This window comes from Nerophis lumbriciformis, linkage group LG02 (assembly GCF_033978685.3).
Source record: "Nerophis lumbriciformis linkage group LG02, RoL_Nlum_v2.1, whole genome shotgun sequence".
Lineage (NCBI taxonomy): Eukaryota > Metazoa > Chordata > Actinopteri > Syngnathiformes > Syngnathidae > Nerophis > Nerophis lumbriciformis.
This window is the reverse complement of record NC_084549.2, coordinates 67,152,551-67,170,505: the sequence shown is the minus strand read 5'-3', so window position 1 is coordinate 67,170,505 and position 17,955 is coordinate 67,152,551. Positions and strand designations below refer to the sequence as shown.

The 17,955-nt window shown below is 39.8% G+C and overlaps 1 protein-coding gene across 3 annotated transcripts in view; it reads right to left on the bottom strand.

Moving 5' to 3' along the window:
- The window catches only part of ninl (ninein-like), a 35,887-nt gene extending 18,058 nt beyond the window's left edge, over nucleotides 1-17,829 (bottom strand). For 2 of the 3 annotated variants that reach the window (XM_061967400.1, XM_061967420.1), the window contains exons 1-11: nucleotides 17,534-17,829; nucleotides 14,845-15,041; nucleotides 14,663-14,759; nucleotides 12,512-12,714; nucleotides 9,937-10,003; nucleotides 9,671-9,798; nucleotides 7,188-7,355; nucleotides 6,978-7,114; nucleotides 6,764-6,904; nucleotides 800-974; nucleotides 617-727 (exon numbers count right to left, since the gene is read on the bottom strand). In XM_061967400.1, the coding sequence (XP_061823384.1) occupies nucleotides 617-727; nucleotides 800-974; nucleotides 6,764-6,904; nucleotides 6,978-7,114; nucleotides 7,188-7,355; nucleotides 9,671-9,798; nucleotides 9,937-10,003; nucleotides 12,512-12,714; nucleotides 14,663-14,759; nucleotides 14,845-15,027 (1,410 nt within the window). In that variant the 5' untranslated portion in view covers nucleotides 15,028-15,041; nucleotides 17,534-17,829. Of the gene's footprint in view, nucleotides 1-616; nucleotides 728-799; nucleotides 975-6,763; nucleotides 6,905-6,977; nucleotides 7,115-7,187; nucleotides 7,356-7,547; nucleotides 8,167-9,670; nucleotides 9,799-9,936; nucleotides 10,004-12,511; nucleotides 12,715-14,662; nucleotides 14,760-14,844; nucleotides 15,042-17,533 lie in introns of those variants that run through there. The other variant, XM_061967410.1, reaches the window with a different exon arrangement.
- Between the last annotated feature and the right edge of the window lie 126 nt (nucleotides 17,830-17,955).

The window sequence follows — 17,955 nt, the reverse complement described above, 5'->3', positions numbered from 1 at the left end:
ATATATATATTTTAATATAAAGATATATATTAAAATTTGTTTTATACAAATATATACATGTATTTATAGACAAATATATATTTACATATATAAATAAAATATGTATTTAAATATGTTGTACTTTATTTTACATGGCAAAAAAACAAGTACCGGTACTAGTTATATATAAATTATATATAAAGTATAAAACTGTAAATATACAACTGTTTTACATAAATATATGTATATATACACATTTATATCAATGTGTATATTTATATATACACACATCTATGTCAAAATATCTATATTTATATATAAACATATATATGTACAATCTAATTGATTGTTGATTTGCTTGTATGTTTGTCATCATGAAAATAAAAATAAATAAACAACAAAAAAACAGTATGTCAACTGTGTATAAATATTCATGTTTACACAACAAAATAACTCAACTAATAACTTCAATTAAATGAGATGTCGAATGAGGAAGTACAGTGTACGCATAGCTTCAGCTGTGGCCAGCTCAAAGTTAGAAGCAAACATGGCGCACTGTCGTCACGTGACCAATCATTTAGGAGCTGGTCTGAAACAAAGTTGGCCAAACTCTCTTTTTACACGACTGTGGTGTTACCTTGTCGTGAAGCAGCTCCTCCATGTCTCTCTGCAGGCCCTCCGCTGAGCGTTCAGCTTCTGTCAGTCTCCTCTTGACATCAGCGAGCTCCTCCTCCAGACGCCGGTTCTCCTGAAATGCGACGAGAGCGCGTCGTCACGCAAAGCGCTGCGGGAGGGGCCGGTGAGCGAGCAACCAACGCACCTGGGCAACACTGTAGCGCTCCTCCTGTAGCCCCGCCTCCTGCGCCTTCAGTAGACGCAGCTCTTCACGCAGCACGCCGTGCTCTCGGTCTAGCTGCTGCAGCAGGGCGTCGCTCTCCTGCTCCGCCTGACTCCGCAGTGCCACCAGCCTATCACGGAAGTCCTGCTCCAGGTCTCTGACAATCACAGAGCAGCTCGTTAGTCGGGGTGATCGCATACAACTCTCTCACCTCCCATACGATATTGAAATTTTTAATTTTGATAATACTCCGATACAATATCAGCACGTATCTTAGTACGTACTTTTATTTTGTGGTGTGAAATATTAGAAAAGGTTTAATCAAGTGAAATGACTCAGAACAAAGTACCGTAGGTATGAAAAACAATAACTTAGTGATGAATAATTTGGTTTTTTTGGCGACACCTGTTGGTCACAATAATTCATGAAGTGTTAGAATAATTATGTATAAATTATCACACAACTCTCATGGTTAAGGGCCGTTGCTATAGTTATTATCAATTGTGTCGAAGTAGTACTTCTCTATCTGTGCAAAGAGACGACTTGCAAATCCAAAGATTGGAAGTCATCTCGTATCAGTGTCTGTGTCCAGGAACGGCCTGCTGACTCCCAAGGCCGAACACCGCCGTGACGCAGACAAAGCAGAGACAGGGCGATATCACGACTGTCAGCACATTTGCATTTTTGTATAATCATATATTGTGTCTGGGGCTGCGGATTACCCCACCTCCTTCAGCAGCAGCTTCAGTGATGTAACCAGGGACCGCCCAAATAAATAGAGGAAGCACGTGGGCTGGACTTTAGAGCGTAGTTTGGATCTGTAACTAGAGTACAGCCCAAAAAACGTCTTTCCTCAATTGAGCAAAATTTAACTCTGTCTCTGCATGATTCCTTGCTTCTCGTCTGTTTAATAGATGTCATCAGTGTTTGAACCTGACATGAAGTCAAGCTGATGCGGACACGTTTGTTACTGGATACTGTCTAATACGCTTTTGCCTTAGAGACATTGTATGTGTAAGTAATATGCAACTATAATTATTTGATACGACTATTACGTACAGTATGTCTAGCTTGTGTGCTATTGTGAGCTTAGGTGTTGTGTAGCTGATAGCCTATAGCCTAGCATGTTTACCTTTTGTAAATGACTTTCGTACAATAAAATAAATTGTGTGCTTATTGGAAAACATTTATTAACTGGTAGGGATGTGAATCTTTGAACATCCAAAGGATTCAATCCAATTGCAATTTTCGATTCAAACCGATACATGCAGTGTATTATTTGGTATAATAAAACGTTTTCAAAACAGATTACAGGTCAGAACAGCTCATTGTGGTTGCATGGACATGGCCTAAATACGTCTTTCTAAAAATGGATTCTTGTAAAAGATAACTTGTTTTTAATACTGTAGTTTGGTACTTGATGCATGTTACCTGTTAGCATGATAGCTTTTTTCATTAAGCTTTTGCAGAGTCATAAAGTTTGGTACTGGACGCATGTTAACTGTTAGCACGTTAACTTTTTTTTTTAGCTAATTCCAAAAGGTAAACACACCTCAGAGTCATATATTTTGTTATTTGATGTTTGCAAGTGAGCGGCAAAAGAACCTTTTTGTCACCTGACGCGATCTGGCTAGCCTGCTAACTGTTAGCATGTTAGCTTTTTTAAGCAAATGTTGGAAGTTTTGACCAAAAAAATAAATACTTTTTTTTTACCGGGTAATAGATTTTTGAAAATTAGGAACCGATTTAGGGGATCAATAATTGCGATTCTGATTTTATATATATATATATATATATATATATATTAGTGATGGGTTGATGAGGCGTCATGAAGCGTTCCAACACATTGCAAAACTGTATTGATACTGTGTCGATACTGTGTCACTAAATACTGACATCTGCTGGACATTAAAAATCTCTACAGGCAACCTATGGACCGACTCAACTGACACTGATTTTATGACCTAGTACAGTGGTTCTCAAATGGGGGTACGCGTACCCCTGGGGGTACTTGAAGGTATGCCAAGGGGTACGTGAGATTTTTTTTAAATATTCTAAAAATAGCAACAATTCAAAAATCATTTATAAATATATTTATTGAATAATACTTAAACAAAATATGAATGTAAGTTCATAAACTCAGTGAAGCACAAGCTCAGGTTTGTCACTAAAATGTCTGTCAAAAAGAACTGTGAAAAGAAATGCAACAATGCAATATTCAGTGTTGACAGCTAGATTGTTTGTGGACATGTTCCATAAATATTGATGTTAAAGATTTTTTTTTTTGTGAAGAAATGTTTAGAATTAAGTTCATGAATCCAGATGGAGCTCTAATACAATCCCCAAAGAGGGCACTTTAAGTTGATGATTACTTCTATGTGTAGAAATCTTTATTTATAATTGAATCACTTGTTTATTTTTCAACAAGTTTTTAGTTATTTTTATATCTTTTTTTCCAAATAGTTCAAGAAAGACCACTACAAATGAGCAATATTTTGCACTGTTATACAATTTAATAAATCAGAAACTGATGACATAGTGCTGTATTTTACTTCTTTATCTTTTTTTTTTTCAACCAAAAATGCTTTGCTCTGATTAGGGGGTACTTGAATTAAAAAAAAATTCACAGGGGGTACATTGCTGAAAAAAGGTTGAGAACCACTGACCTAGTATATACAATAATATAAACCAAGTCATTGTATTTCATTTAGGATTATTTCATAACTTAATTTAAATAAAAATATATTTTTTGTCTTTTTTAGATACAGTCAATAAATAATGTGAACATGTATCATAACATGGAAATCTAAGAGAACGTGTTGTGAATGAGGATGCTTGTGGACCTGGAATTATTTTTTTTTTTTACACATTTTTATTTTTTTTTAAAAACAGTTTTTCCAACGTATTCAATTTTAGACGCTTTCTCTTCTTAGTTATTATTTCTCCGGCTGTAGAAAAGACCCTTTCACAGGGCACAGAGGAGGCGTCAGTGCGACACAGTTCGCGTATCGGTCACATGACCAAAACAGCTCATGATCGGTCACGTGACTTTCTAAAAGCGGTACGCGCACCGACACAGGGTTTCGCTCTATGAGCTCGACGCATGCGCCGATGCATCGGTGTTGCCGGACCCATCACTAATATATACATATATATATATATATATATATATATATATATATATATATATATATATATATATATATATATACATACATACATACATACAGGTAAAAGCCAGTAAATTAGAATATTTTGAAAAACTTGATTTATTTCAGTAATTGCATTCAAAAGGTGTAACTTGTACATTATATTTATTCATTGCACACAGACTGATGCATTCAAATGTTTATTTCATTTAATTTTGATGATTTGAAGTGGCAACAAATGAAAATCCAAAATTCCGTGTGTCACAAAATTAGAATATTACTTAAGGCTAATACAAAAAAGGGATTTTTAGAAATGTTGGCCAACTGAAAAGTATGAAAATGAAAAATATGAGCATGTACAATACTCAATACTTGGTTGGAGCTCCTTTTGCCTCAATTACTGCGTTAATGCGGCGTGGCATGGAGTCGATGAGTTTCTGGCACTGCTCAGGTGTTATGAGAGCCCAGGTTGCTCTGATAGTGGCCTTCATCTCTTCTGCGTTTTTGGATCTGGCATTCTGCATCTTCCTTTTCACAATACCCCACAGATTTTCTATGGGGCTAAGGTCAGGGGAGTTGGCGGGCCAATTTAGAACAGAAATACCATGGTCCGTAAACCAGGCACGGGTAGATTTTGCGCTGTGTGCAGGCGCCAAGTCCTGTTGGAACTTGAAATCTCCATCTCCATAGAGCAGGTCAGCAGCAGGAAGCATGAAGTGCTCTAAAACTTGCTGGTAGACGGCTGCGTTGACCCTGGATCTCAGGAAACAGAGTGGACCGACACCAGCAGATGACATGGCACCCCAAACCATCACCCAACCATGCAAATTTTGCATTTCCTTTGGAAATCGAGGTCCCAGAGTCTGGAGGAAGACAGGAGAGGCACAGGATCCACGTTGCCTGAAGTCTAGTGTCAAGTTTCCACCATCAGTGATGGTTTGGGGTGCCATGTCATCTGCTGGTGTCGGTCCACTCTGTTTCCTGAGATCCAGGGTCAACGCAGCCGTCTACCAGCGAGTTTTAGAGCACTTCATGCTTCCTGCTGCTGACCTGCTCTATGGAGATGGAGATTTCAAGTTCCAACAAGACTTGGCGCCTGCACACAGCGCAAAATCTACCCGTGCCTGGTTTACGGACCATGGTATTTCTGTTCTAAATTGGCCCGCCAACTCCCCTGACCTTAGCCCCATAGAAAATCTGTGGGGTATTGTGAAAAGGAAGATGCAGAATGCCAGACCCAAAAACGCAGAAGAGTTGAAGGCCACTATCAGAGCAACCTGGGCTCTCATAACACCTGAGCAGTGCCAGAAACTCATCGACTCCATGCCACGCCGCATTAACGCAGTAATTGAGGCAAAAGGAGCTCCAACCAAGTATTGAGTATTGTACATGCTCATATTTTTCATTTTCATACTTTTCAGTTGGCCAACATTTCTAAAAATCCCTTTTTTGTATTAGCCTTAAGTAATATTCTAATTTTGTGACACACGGAATTTTGGATTTTCATTTGTTGCCACTTCAAATCATCAAAATTAAATGAAATAAACATTTGAATGCATCAGTCTGTGTGCAATGAATAAATATAATGTACAAGTTACACCTTTTGAATGCAATTACTGAAATAAATCAAGTTTTTCAAAATATTCTAATTTACTGGCTTTTACCTGTATATATATATATATATATATATATATATATATATATATACACACATATACATACACACAGTCGTGGTCAAAAGTTTACATATACTTGTGAAGGACATAATGTCATGGCTGTCTTGAGTTTCCAATAATTTCTACAACTCTTAAATTTTAGAATGGCCTTCCCAAGGTCCTGACTTAAACGTGTGGATAATGCTGAAGAAACAAGTCCATGTCAGAAAACCAACAAATTTAGCTGAACTGCACCAATTTTGTCAAGAGGAGTGGTCAAAAATTCAACCAGAAGCTTGCCAGAAGCTTGTGGATGGCTACCAAAAGCGCCTTAATGCAGTGAAACTTGCCAAGGGACATGTAACCAAATATTAACATTGCTGTATGTATACTTTTGACCCAGAAGATTTGGTCACATATTCAGTAGACCCATAATAAATTCATAAAAGAACCAAACTTCATGAATGTTTTTTGTGACAAACAAGTATGTGCTCCAATCACTCTATCACAAAAAAATAAGAGTTGTAGAAATTATTGGAAACTCAAGACAGACATGACATTAAGTACTTTACAAGTGTATGTAAACTTTTGACCATGACTGTAATATATACATATATATATTTATTTATTATACATATACTATATATTATAGTCGAGGTTTCTCCGTTATACAGTGCTCAATACCGAGGTAGAGCGGAATATACGTTAGTTCAGGAAAAAACACTGAGGGCTATTTCATCCCTACAAGCCTGTTTTGCGAAACAGGTCTTTAGGGATGATATAGCCTCTGTGTTTTTTCCTGAGCTAATGTATATACTGATATATATATATATATATATATATATATATATATATATATATATATATACACATACACATACACATACACACATGTATAAAAAATTCCCAATCGGTTTTTGAAAAATATTACTTGTCCAGCTTTGCTCAAGTAAACACGTAGGACTGCTTGTATCGCACGTGATATCACATTTGACCTGCAAAGCGATATCATCCGATACTTGTTTTTTTCCTGATATCAATATCAGACTGGGATACCCCTACTGGTCGGCGCCACTATTTTCAGCATGAAAGTTTGTTGTTTCTACACCACGGCGCTGTCGTACAGGAAGATTGTGGATCACCTGATCCTGCTCTGGTTGAGCGTCTCCATGCTGGCGTGGCGGTCGTCCACCTCCCGGACCAGCTGCAGGTTTCTGCGGTCGGCCTGGTCCAGGTCGGCCTTGGCCTTGTCCCGCTCCCTGCACGCCTGCTCCGCCGCCCCCCTGCCGAGCAGAAATACACCGCTGGTTATCTCCCGTCCTTACCTTCGCCACCAGGGAAAAAGGAGAAACCCACTGCAGGTGCTGGATCTCGTTCTTGTAGGATATGAGCGCCGCCTGATGGATGCCGTTACCGCTGACCAGCAGCTCGTTATCCAACGCCAACGTCAGCTCGGTCAGAATCAGACGCTCATCCAGAGGGAAGTCCAGCGTCTGCAAGCAGGATAGAGTGCGGTCTTTGATTGCTAGCAGTTAGCGAGTTACAGTCAGAGCGCAAAGATCTGACCTGCAGGATGTCGTGGCCGTTCCTGATGCCCTCCTCCGTCCACAGGCCCACCACTCGCTCGGGGCTGGTACATCCCGAACCGTCGTCCAGCCGGCTGAGCACTCTGGGGCCGAGCGCCGCAGTCAGCAGGGACGGCGCGGCGGAGCGTTCCTCAAACGCCGCCTGAGGCTGCATGTCAAAGCAACAGAGGCGGCATCAGCGAGCGCCAGAGGCAAACTTGTGATGTTGCCAGGTTTAATCTGGATTAGCCCGCCCCGTAACACCACGTGGGAGATTAAGGGCGTTGCACGGCGGCAGGTCACCTGAGCCCAGAGGCCCAACGTAGGAGAGGAGTTTTGTGCGACGACGCTAAAATGTCACCTGAGCTGAAGAGGATCTGGTCCCAGCCGTCCTGGCCCACGTTAGGAACGCGCAGCCCGCCATCAGACCGCATGCACACCACACTGGCGTGTTTGTTGGAGCGACCGCATGTTCACCTGCAGCTCATGGCCCGGCCCAGCCCCGCCCACCTGATCAGGCAAGTGCAGCTGCAGCCTTCAGGTGCTCCTTTGCCAGATGACTTAGAAGTGGGCGGGGCCTCGGTGAGGCAGGAGCAGCTTTTTTTAAAGCATTCTTCTTTCAAAGTGTTTGGCTCATTTATATTCAAAATATTTCATTATTTTCAGGACATTTTTTCACATTTTAAATAAATAATCTTTTTTTTTCCCCTCAAATGTCCACTTTTTCCAAACTTCTCAACCGATTCAAATTATTTCACCATCCTGAACAGTTCCAAAAGTTCCTGGTTATCCCGTAATTCTCACTTTAATGCTAGTAATAAGAATATGTCAGAAAACATAATAATGTAAGCATGCTAACCTGGTAGTGTTAGAATGCAAACTTTTTTTAATAGCTATTTTTGCAGGTGTACACCTCCAAAGTCATGCATTTTGGCACTTTGCGCTACAGTTATCATATTATTGTTACCAAGAACACAGATACTGTAGTTTGGTACTTAATGTATGTTACCCGTTAGCATGCTAAATGTTAGCTTTTTTAAGCACATTTTTGCAGGAATATGCCTCAGAGTCATATAGTTTGGTACTTGATGCATGGTAAAAACATATGTTTTGTCAACTGACACTATCTGGCTAGCATGCTGACTGTTAGCATTTTTAAGCACATTTTTGCAGGTATATGCTTTAGAGTTGTATAGTTTGGCATTTGATGCACGTTAACTGTTAGCATGTTAGCTTTTACTGCATGGTAGTTGTTAGCTTGCTAAGTATTTTACTAGCCCAACCACGCAGAAGTCAAACTTCGGAAGTTGATCCTCACAAGCTTGTAAATGTCTATTTACACTGTATGGGAAAAAATTTGAAAAGGAATTTTACCTTTGCAACCTCATTATATTATTGGCTAAGTTTTATATTCATAAATGTAAGTTTCTCAATACCCGACCTGTTTCTTGTGCCTTTAAAAAAGATTTAGAACTCTACATTAAAACACTCTCTACCTCTAACAACCAAAAAGCTGTGAAAACGATGATGCTGTGTTCCAAATTTAAGTTATTTACTGAAATTGAGTGAGCCTATGGCTTTGCACTTTGTTTATATATATATATATATATATATATATATATATATATATATATATATATATATATATATATATATAAACAGTTATATATTTACAGTTGTATACTTTTTATATATAATTTATATATTACTAGTACTTGGTGTTTTGCCATGGAAAATAAAGTACAACATATTTAAATACATATATATTTGCATTATATACTTTCTATATTTGTATATAAATACATGTACATATTTGTATAAAATAAATGTTAATATATATTTATATAAAAATATATATTTTTTACCTGAATATATAGATAAAAAATATATTTTACATACCGGTAAATATATATTATTTTTTACATAAATATGTTAATATTCATTTTTATATTTATATATATTTTTATTTATATAATTTACGTATTTTTGTACATGAATTAAAATAAATTAAATTAAAAGTAACTAAAATAGAATACAATATCACGTCCGTTGTGTCCTTGGGCAAGACACTTCATCCCTTGCTCCTGATGGCTGCTGGTTAGCGCCTTGCATGGCAGCTCCCGCCATCAGTGTGTGAATGTGTGTGTGAATGTGGAAATAGTGTCAAAGCGCTTTGAGTACCTTGAAGGTAGAAAAGCGCTATACAAGTATAACCCATTTATCATTTATATATATATATATATATATATATATATATATATATATATATATTATATTTACGTGTATATGTATATATACCGGTATATATATATTTTAATTCTATTTTAGTTAGGTACTTTGAATTTACAACCCCCTGGCGCTGCTTTGTACTGTTTTTGTATTTTCTTTGATTATTATTTTTAACTGTTTGTAAATGTTGATTTTTTTTTTTTTTTTTTTTTTTTTTAATAAATAAATAAATAAATAAACTTGTAAATGTCTCACCCTGAGCGGCGCCCCCTGCAGGGGAGTGGGCCGTAGAGGCGTCGAGCAGGACATGGGCGTGGAGCCACACAGGACATTCTGGAAGTCCAATTCCTGGCCCGCCAGCGCTATCGGCTCCTCCTCCTGCCCTGAAGTTGCGGCACAAGACGGACGTTGGCAAGTAAACCATGTCGGCTGTTCCTCAAGGCTCTATTCTAGGGCCACTGCTACGTATCTGTGGGAATGTGTGTCCATTTGCGAGGTTAGAGGCTGTTGGCCCTGTGTACCTTTAGACTGAAAGTACGTCCGGGTGACATCCTTGGGACTTCCTGGCTCGTCGTCAGACTTCAGGCTCTGCAGAGAAAACACACATCAATCACGCCGTGTTCATCCGCCGGTTTGGGAAGACGCTGGAATAACAGACTGCAGTTCGGACGCTTTGTGTCCCCGTGAGGACGTGTTTGCTTTTGACATCAGGGTGGTCAGCCGTGTCACATGGCGGCTGTGTGTGTGCGTGCGTGCGTGTGTGTGTGTGTGAGAGACACAGAAGAGCTTAACATAAAAAAGCAGCAGTTGTGACATTTGTGGGAAAAAGACGGCCCGAGGTATTGAAACTAAAGTTGTTTTTAACTTTAAAACAGTTATTTGGTGGATGTGAAAGTGCAGCATTGTGTTGACTACAAGCTGTGTGTGTGTGTGGGTGCAGACTTTGCCGACAAAAATACACACACACACACACACGCCTTGGACCACGTGTCAAACTCAAGGCCCGGGGACCAGATCAGGCTCGCCACTTCATTTGATGTGGTCCGTCCTCACATTTAATGTGGTCTGCCACATCATTTAATGAGACCATTTTAAAGAATGCTCCGGACTTTAGATGGCTCAAATGCTGGTATAGATATTGTACTTGCTCCTTTGTATACAAACCCCAAAACCAGTGACGTTGTCACGTTGTGTAAATCATAAATAAAAACAAAACACAATGATTTGCAAATCCTTTTCGACTTATATACAATTGAATAGACTGCAAAGACAAGATATTTAACGTTCGAACTGGAAAACGTTATTTTTTGCAAATATTAGCTCATTTGGAATTTGATGCCTGCAACATGTTTCCAAAAAGATGGCACAAGTAGCAAAAAAGACTGAGAAAGTTGAGGAATGCTCATCCAACACTTATTTGGAACATCCCACAGGTGAACAGGCTAATTGGGAACAGATGGCTGCCATGATTGGGTATAAAAGCAGCTTCCATGAAATGCTCAGTCATTCACAAACAAGGATTTTTGTCAACAAATGAGCAAATTGTCCAACAGTTTAAGAACAACATTTCTCAACGAGCTATTGCAAGAAATGTAGGGATTTCACCATCTACCGTCCGTAATATCATCAAAAGGTTCAGAGAATCTGGAGAAATCACTGCACGTAAGCGATGATATTACGGACCTTTGATCTCTCAGGCATCAAAAAGCGACATCAATGTGTAAAGGATATCACCATGTGGGCTCGGGAACACTTCAGAAAACCAATGTCAGTAACTACAGTTTGTCGCTACATCTGTAAGTGCAAGTTAAAACTCTACTATGCAAAGCGAAAGCCATTTATCAACAACACCCAGAAACGCCCCCGGCTTCGCTGGGCCCGAGCTCATCTCAGATGGACTGATGCAAAGTGTAAAAGCGTTCTGTGGTCTGACAAGTCCACATTTCAAATTGTTTTTGGAAGAAAAAAAAAGGTTTCTCAGTTGGAACATTAAATATCTTGTATTTGCAGTCTATTCAATTGTATATAAGTTGAAAAGGATTTCAAGCAATTTTTTAGGGATTTCACCATCTACGGTCCGTAATATCATCAAAAGGTTCAGAGAATCTGGAGAAATCACTGCACGTAAGCGATGATATTACGGACCTTTGCTCCCTCAGGCGTCAAAAAGCGACATCAGTGTGTAAAGGATATCACCACATGGGCTCGGGAACACTTCAGAAAACCAATGTCAGTAACTACAGTTTGTCGCTACATCTGTAAGTGCAAGTTAAAACTCTACTATGCAAAGCGAAAGCCATTTATCAACAACACCCAGAAACGCCCCCGGCTGCGCTGGGTCCAAGCTCATCTAAGATGGACTTGATGCAAAGTGTAAAAGCGTTCTGTGGTCTGACAAGTCCACATTTCAAACTGTTTTTGGGAAAAAAAAAAGTTTCTCAGTTGGAACATTAATTATCTTGTCTTTGCAGTCCATTCAATTGAATATAGGTTGAAAAGGATTTGCAAATTGTTGTATTATGTGCCAACTTCACTGGTTTTGTAGAATAAATTGTTCATCTTCTATTCTAGTCACCTCTCTTTATTCAGACAGTCTTAGAATAAAATCATCTGGGAGGACGTTTCCCTGTAAAAAGGAGGCTCCCAATATGATCTTGGACCACATGCGAGCCAAAAAGACCAGAAGGGATCAAAGTGCAACGCGATCCCAACAATATTGACATCTCCGGCGAGGGTCCTCAAGGGAACAGCTTTGTTGTCCCAGCAGGATGAATGATAATTACAAAAATGAGCTGCAAAGTAAGAAGAGGAATAAAAAATCTGCAACGTGACTTCGGGATTTCAACAGTAAGCTGGAATGTAGAAGGAGGCAGGGAGACATCTTGGACCTGCACCAGAGTCTGCCAGCAGTCACATTCCTCACCATCCCACTTCCTGAACTCATTACCAAGACTGCCCCGACAACCCCCACTCCTTGCCTTCCCTTCCCAGGTATTTGAACGCAGCATCGTGTGTGCGTGTGTGTGTCTGTGTGTGTGTGTGTGTGTGTGGTCAACTGGTCGTGGGCGTCCATGACGACGATGTTCGTTTCCATACCTCAAGGCTGTCCAGAGACGTAGATCGGCGCACTTTGGGCCTGCGGACACCTGATGGTGACGAGTCGGTGGTCCGGGTGTTGGGCGGCGGCGAGTCGTCCGAGTGACACCTCAACGCAACATCGGGCTGAGCGTCAGGCCGCGAGCGTCGACCGTAACGTTTTTCACCCTTCACAAACTTCGGCTTCACTTCATCTGGGACGACTGAAGAGACGCACACTGTCAACAAACGTGTCCGCAGCCGAATGCTACTTAGTACACGCTAGCACGGGTGTGCTGACTCTATAGTCAATATATGTCCGATATCAGCAAAAAAAACAATTATCGGACGACTTACATGTAAAATGTCCGATACAGGCAGTCCTGCAGCGTGTTTACTTGTGTTTGATATCATGTGTGATACAAGCAGTCCCGCAGCGTGTTTACTTGTGTGTAATATCATGTGTGATACAAGCAGTCCTGCAACTTGTTTACTTGTGCGTGATATCATGTGCGACACAAGCAGTCTCGCAGCGTGTTTACCTGTGTGTGATACCACGTGTGATACAAGCAGTCCTGCAGCGAGTTTACTTATGTGTGATATCATGTGCGATACAAGCAGTCCTGCAACTTGTTTACTTGTGCGTGATATCATGTGCGACACAAGAAGTCCTGCAGCGTGTTAAATCTGTTTGATATCATGTGTGATACAAGCAGTACCGCAGCGTGTTTTCTTGTGTGTGATATCATGTGCGATACAAGCAGTCCTGCAACTTGTTTACTTGTGCGTGATATCATGTGCGATACAAGCCGTCCCGCAGCGTGATTACTTGTATGTGATATAATGTGCGATACAAGCAGTCCTGCAACTTGTTTACTTGTGCGTGATATCATGTGCGATACAAGCAGGCCCGCAGCGAGTTTAATTATGTGTGATATCATGTGCAATACAAGCAGTCCTGCAACTTGTTTACTTGCGCGTGATATCATGTGCGACACAAGAAGTCCTGCAGCGTGTTAAATCTGTTTGATATCATGTGCGATACAAGCAGTATCGCAGTGTGTTTACTTGTGTGTGATATCATGTGCGATACAAGCAGCCCTGCAGCGAGTTTACTTATGTGCGATATCATGTGCGATACAAGCACTCCTGCAACTTGTTTACTTGTGCGTGGTATTATGTGCGATACAAGCAGTCCTGCAGTGTGTTTACTTGTGTGTGATATCATGTGTGATACAAGCAGTCCCGCAGCGTGTTTACTTGTGTGTGATACCATGTGCGATACATGTAGTCCCGCAGCGTGTTTACTTGTGTGTGATACCACGTGTGACACAAGCAGTCCTGCAGCGAGTTTACTTATGTGTGACATCATGTGCAATACATGCAGTCCTGCAACTTGTTTACTTGTGCGTGATATCATGTGCAATACAAGCAGTCCTGCAGTGCGTTTACTTGTGTGTGATACCACGTGCGGTATAAGCAAACCTGCGGCGTGCTTACTTGTGTGTGATATTATGTGCGATACAAGCAGTCCTGCAGCGCGTTTACTTGTGTGTGAGAGCATGTGCGATACAAGCAGTCCTACTGTGTGTTTACTTGTGTGTGATATCATGTGCGATACAAGCAGTCCTGCAGAGTGTTTACTTGTGCAAAACTGGACAGCCAGTTGACATCTAAATGTCCTCCAATAACCACGCAATTTCTTCTATTTTACTAAATTAATTTACAAAAGGTAAACATGTTAGGTAGGCTCCTTGGAGCTAGCAGCTACACAACAGCTAAGCACACAAATGAGATACAAGCAATAATCATCAAATTATATTGCAGTGTAAAACAGCACATTTCTCAATAAAAAACAAGTATCAAATACTTGTAGTTGCATATTACTTACACATACAAAGTCTCCAAGGCAGAAGAATACTAGAAAGTATCCAGGAACAAACGTGTCCGCACCAATCCACTTATTATTATTATAGTTTTTATGCCTAACTTTGTTCTCCCTAGTCATTTCACCCGATCAAATATTTTCTTACATTTCTCACTACAAAATGGTGAAAGTATGTGCTATGGTTTGTGCTGATATCGTGTGGCTCTAATATCGATATCGGGAGTGTAAAAGTTGTATGGAGACGACCCTACACATTCAGGGTCCCCCCCCCGCCGCGCCCCCACCTGGCTCCAGGCAGCTGCTGTCGTCGTCTGATGTGCTGAAGTCCAGCGAGCGAGACAAGACGTCCACAAAGTTGTCTTTAAACTCCTCAAAGTTGACCTGAGAGGCAACAACACAGATCATGTGACCGCTTCTTTGTCGTCTACGAGGAGGGGCGACAGCGTGCCGGGCCGGCGAGGCTCACCCGGGCGTAGGCGCCGCCTCCCAGCAACGAGTCCAGCAGCAGCGGCAGGTGAGCGTCCAACTGCAGCTTCCTGCAGAGCGCCGTCACTTCCTCCCGGTCCAGGAAGCCCCTGCACGTCGTGTCGCAGCTGTCAAACTCCGCCTTCAGCTGGGCGACGTAGTGGCTTGGCTCCGCCTCCTCCATCCCCAAGCATCACGCTGCCACGCACAGTGAGCGTGTGCGAGATGACATGAGATTATGGGGGATGATCCGCCATGAGATTATTACGTAACAGATGTCATCTACCGTCAAACACGCTCCGAATCTTTGCTTTCCACTCCTCTATTGCTCCACCACAAAAACAACATACTACAAAAGTACAAAACACCTACTTTATAGAGCGAGGCACATTTAAAAAAGAAACAGCTACCATCAAAGCATGAACCTATCCCAGCACAGAACCCACAAAAACAACAGTACAAACTTCCAGCTGCAAACACTACGATGCCAAACGCATATGACAACACTACCATGATTAAAACAAAACAACCATCAATGCGAGCCTTTATTTCTCTCATGGGAATAAAAATAGTACATCTATATATAAGGGGTGCACAAAAAATCGATTCATATCCGAATCTGATTCTGAATCGATTCAGAATTTTGAAAAATCAATTAAAAAATAATAATATTTTTTTTATTAAGAATCCATTTTTAAACATAAGTTTTTAGGCCATATCCAATCCATGCAATCAGACGGAGCTTTTCTAACATATAACCTGTTATAAAAAAGTTTCAGTATAATTATTATGTCATCATACATTGCGAGAATCGGTTTAAAACGAATCGTCACCCCAGGAGTCAGATCGAATCAGTGGGTGCCCAAAGATTCACACCCCTACATATATTTATGTCCGAACTTTTCACACTGATGCCCGCTTACTGAAAAGTCAAAGCATGCGGGGGCACTTTTTGGTATTTTTCATTTTCAAAACCAATTCGATATATCAATTTTTTTAACCTCTTGGCCTCCCCTCAATTTTGCTTCCGGGGAGTCAGAAGGGTGTCAGTCATAAAAAAAAACATTACAAATAAGTCATAAAATAATTTTAATTTTTTTTAATAACTTACATTTCTAGATCAACTTCAGATCTATCCGTCTACATAAAGTTTTGACTTATAATCTTATATTTTGTCAGTGTTTTATGCACTTTTAGTTCAAGAAAACCCATATTAAAATGAAAAAAATGCAATATTTCCCCCAAAAATGTCAAAGTGAAATATTAGACGTGAAGTAATTGGAACGTAACTGTAAATGGGTCAATAATTCATTACATTGATTTTGATTATTTATTGCTTTTTGAGCAATTACATTTTATTTAAAAAATCCACTAAATTTATAAATTTATCCATCCATTTTCTACCGCTTGTCCCTATTTTTTTTTTTTTTTTTTATTACTTTAAATCTCTAGATAAACTTCAAATCCATCCATTTTTATAATTATAATTTTTGTTTTTGTTTGATTTATTACCTTTTTGTAATAGAAAACTTGGTTTTTTTTATGGCATACACAAAATAAGCAATATTTCCCCCTAAAAATGTCAAAGTTGAATATTTGATGTGAAGTAATAGGAGCCTTCAGTAGGTCAATAATTCATAGCAACATTCATTTTGATTCATTATTATTTTTGGAGCAACAGCAGTTTTAAAGAAAAATATAGCCTAAAAAGAGGTTCCGCAGCCTCCGAAGCAGAACCTCCAGGTTCTGTAACAGCTTCTTCCCTCAGGCCGTAAGACTCTTGAACGCATCATAACAATCTCCTCAACTCCCCCCAAAATGGATTAACTCGCTGGAATAAAAAAGACAATATAACATAAATTCATAAACGTGGACGCATGTGAAAAAGTGCAATATATTTATCTGTACAGTAACCTATTTATTTATTTATTGATTTATGCACCTTATTGTTTTTTTATCCTGCACTACCATGAACTAATGAAATGAAATTTTGTTCTTATCTGTACTGTAAAGTTAAATTTGAATGACAATAAAAAGGAAGTCTAAGTCTAAGTCTAAGATGTCAGCTTTGTGTTATTACAGTCAACATTGCACATTTTTCTTGTTACATTTCACCTGTTTGCTCTTGTATTGCATTTTTTTTTAATTAATAGTATTTTTTAAATGTTGCGCGGGCCATTAAAAAATTAGCTGCGAGCCGCAAACGGCACCCGTGCCGCACTTTGGTCACCCCTGCTGTCCGTTATACTGCTATGAATATATTTTACGCAAAAAAAAAAAAATATATATATATATATATCAATATGACAAAATTAACATTTCTAATGAACTAACTTCGTCAGAAATTAATCTACCAAAATAAAATAGCACTGATTAAAAAAGTACCACAGGAAAATACCCTACAGATCATAACAAACCATTGTACAAGCCCTCAGCAAACTACACTTTTTATTTAATCATCTGCCATTATTAACAACTATCAATCCCAACAAACTACTGCAAAAATAGTCATGACTACCTAGCACTGATTAATGATAATAAACATGATAACAAACTAGCACTATATATTAATGATTAATAATCAACTGTGAGGGGTCTGTGAGGGCTGATGATCTCCATGGTAACGTCGATGCGCGCGCAGTAGGGACAATAAAAAGACACAAAAAAAGACTTATAAAAAGAGGACAAACCAGTTTTTCTGTCCCTCTCGCCGCGTCTTCACTCCAACGAGGATCGACTGTCCCGGTAAAGACGCCGACTCGGAGGACAGGACAAGTTAGCGGTTAGCTCGTTCATCGCGAGTCTCTTCTCTCCGAAATAAAGTTGACTTCCTCCGCTTCCCGCCCGAAATTTAAAGTTCACGTTTCGTCCATGGCGGCCGCGGATTGTCCTCCGTGGCTCCGCCGAGTCCGAGTGAGACCTTTGAAGGAGCGCACCGACTGTTATTACCGCGACAGACTGGCAGACGGATCGTGATTGTCCCCCAGCCCCCCCAAAAAAAGAGTGGATCCCATTTCCGGTGACTTTTCAAAATAAGGTCTAATGTCGAATCACATCTCAGTTCTGGTAGCAAACGTTATTTTGTAAAACCAGTCAATGCTGCAATTGCTTT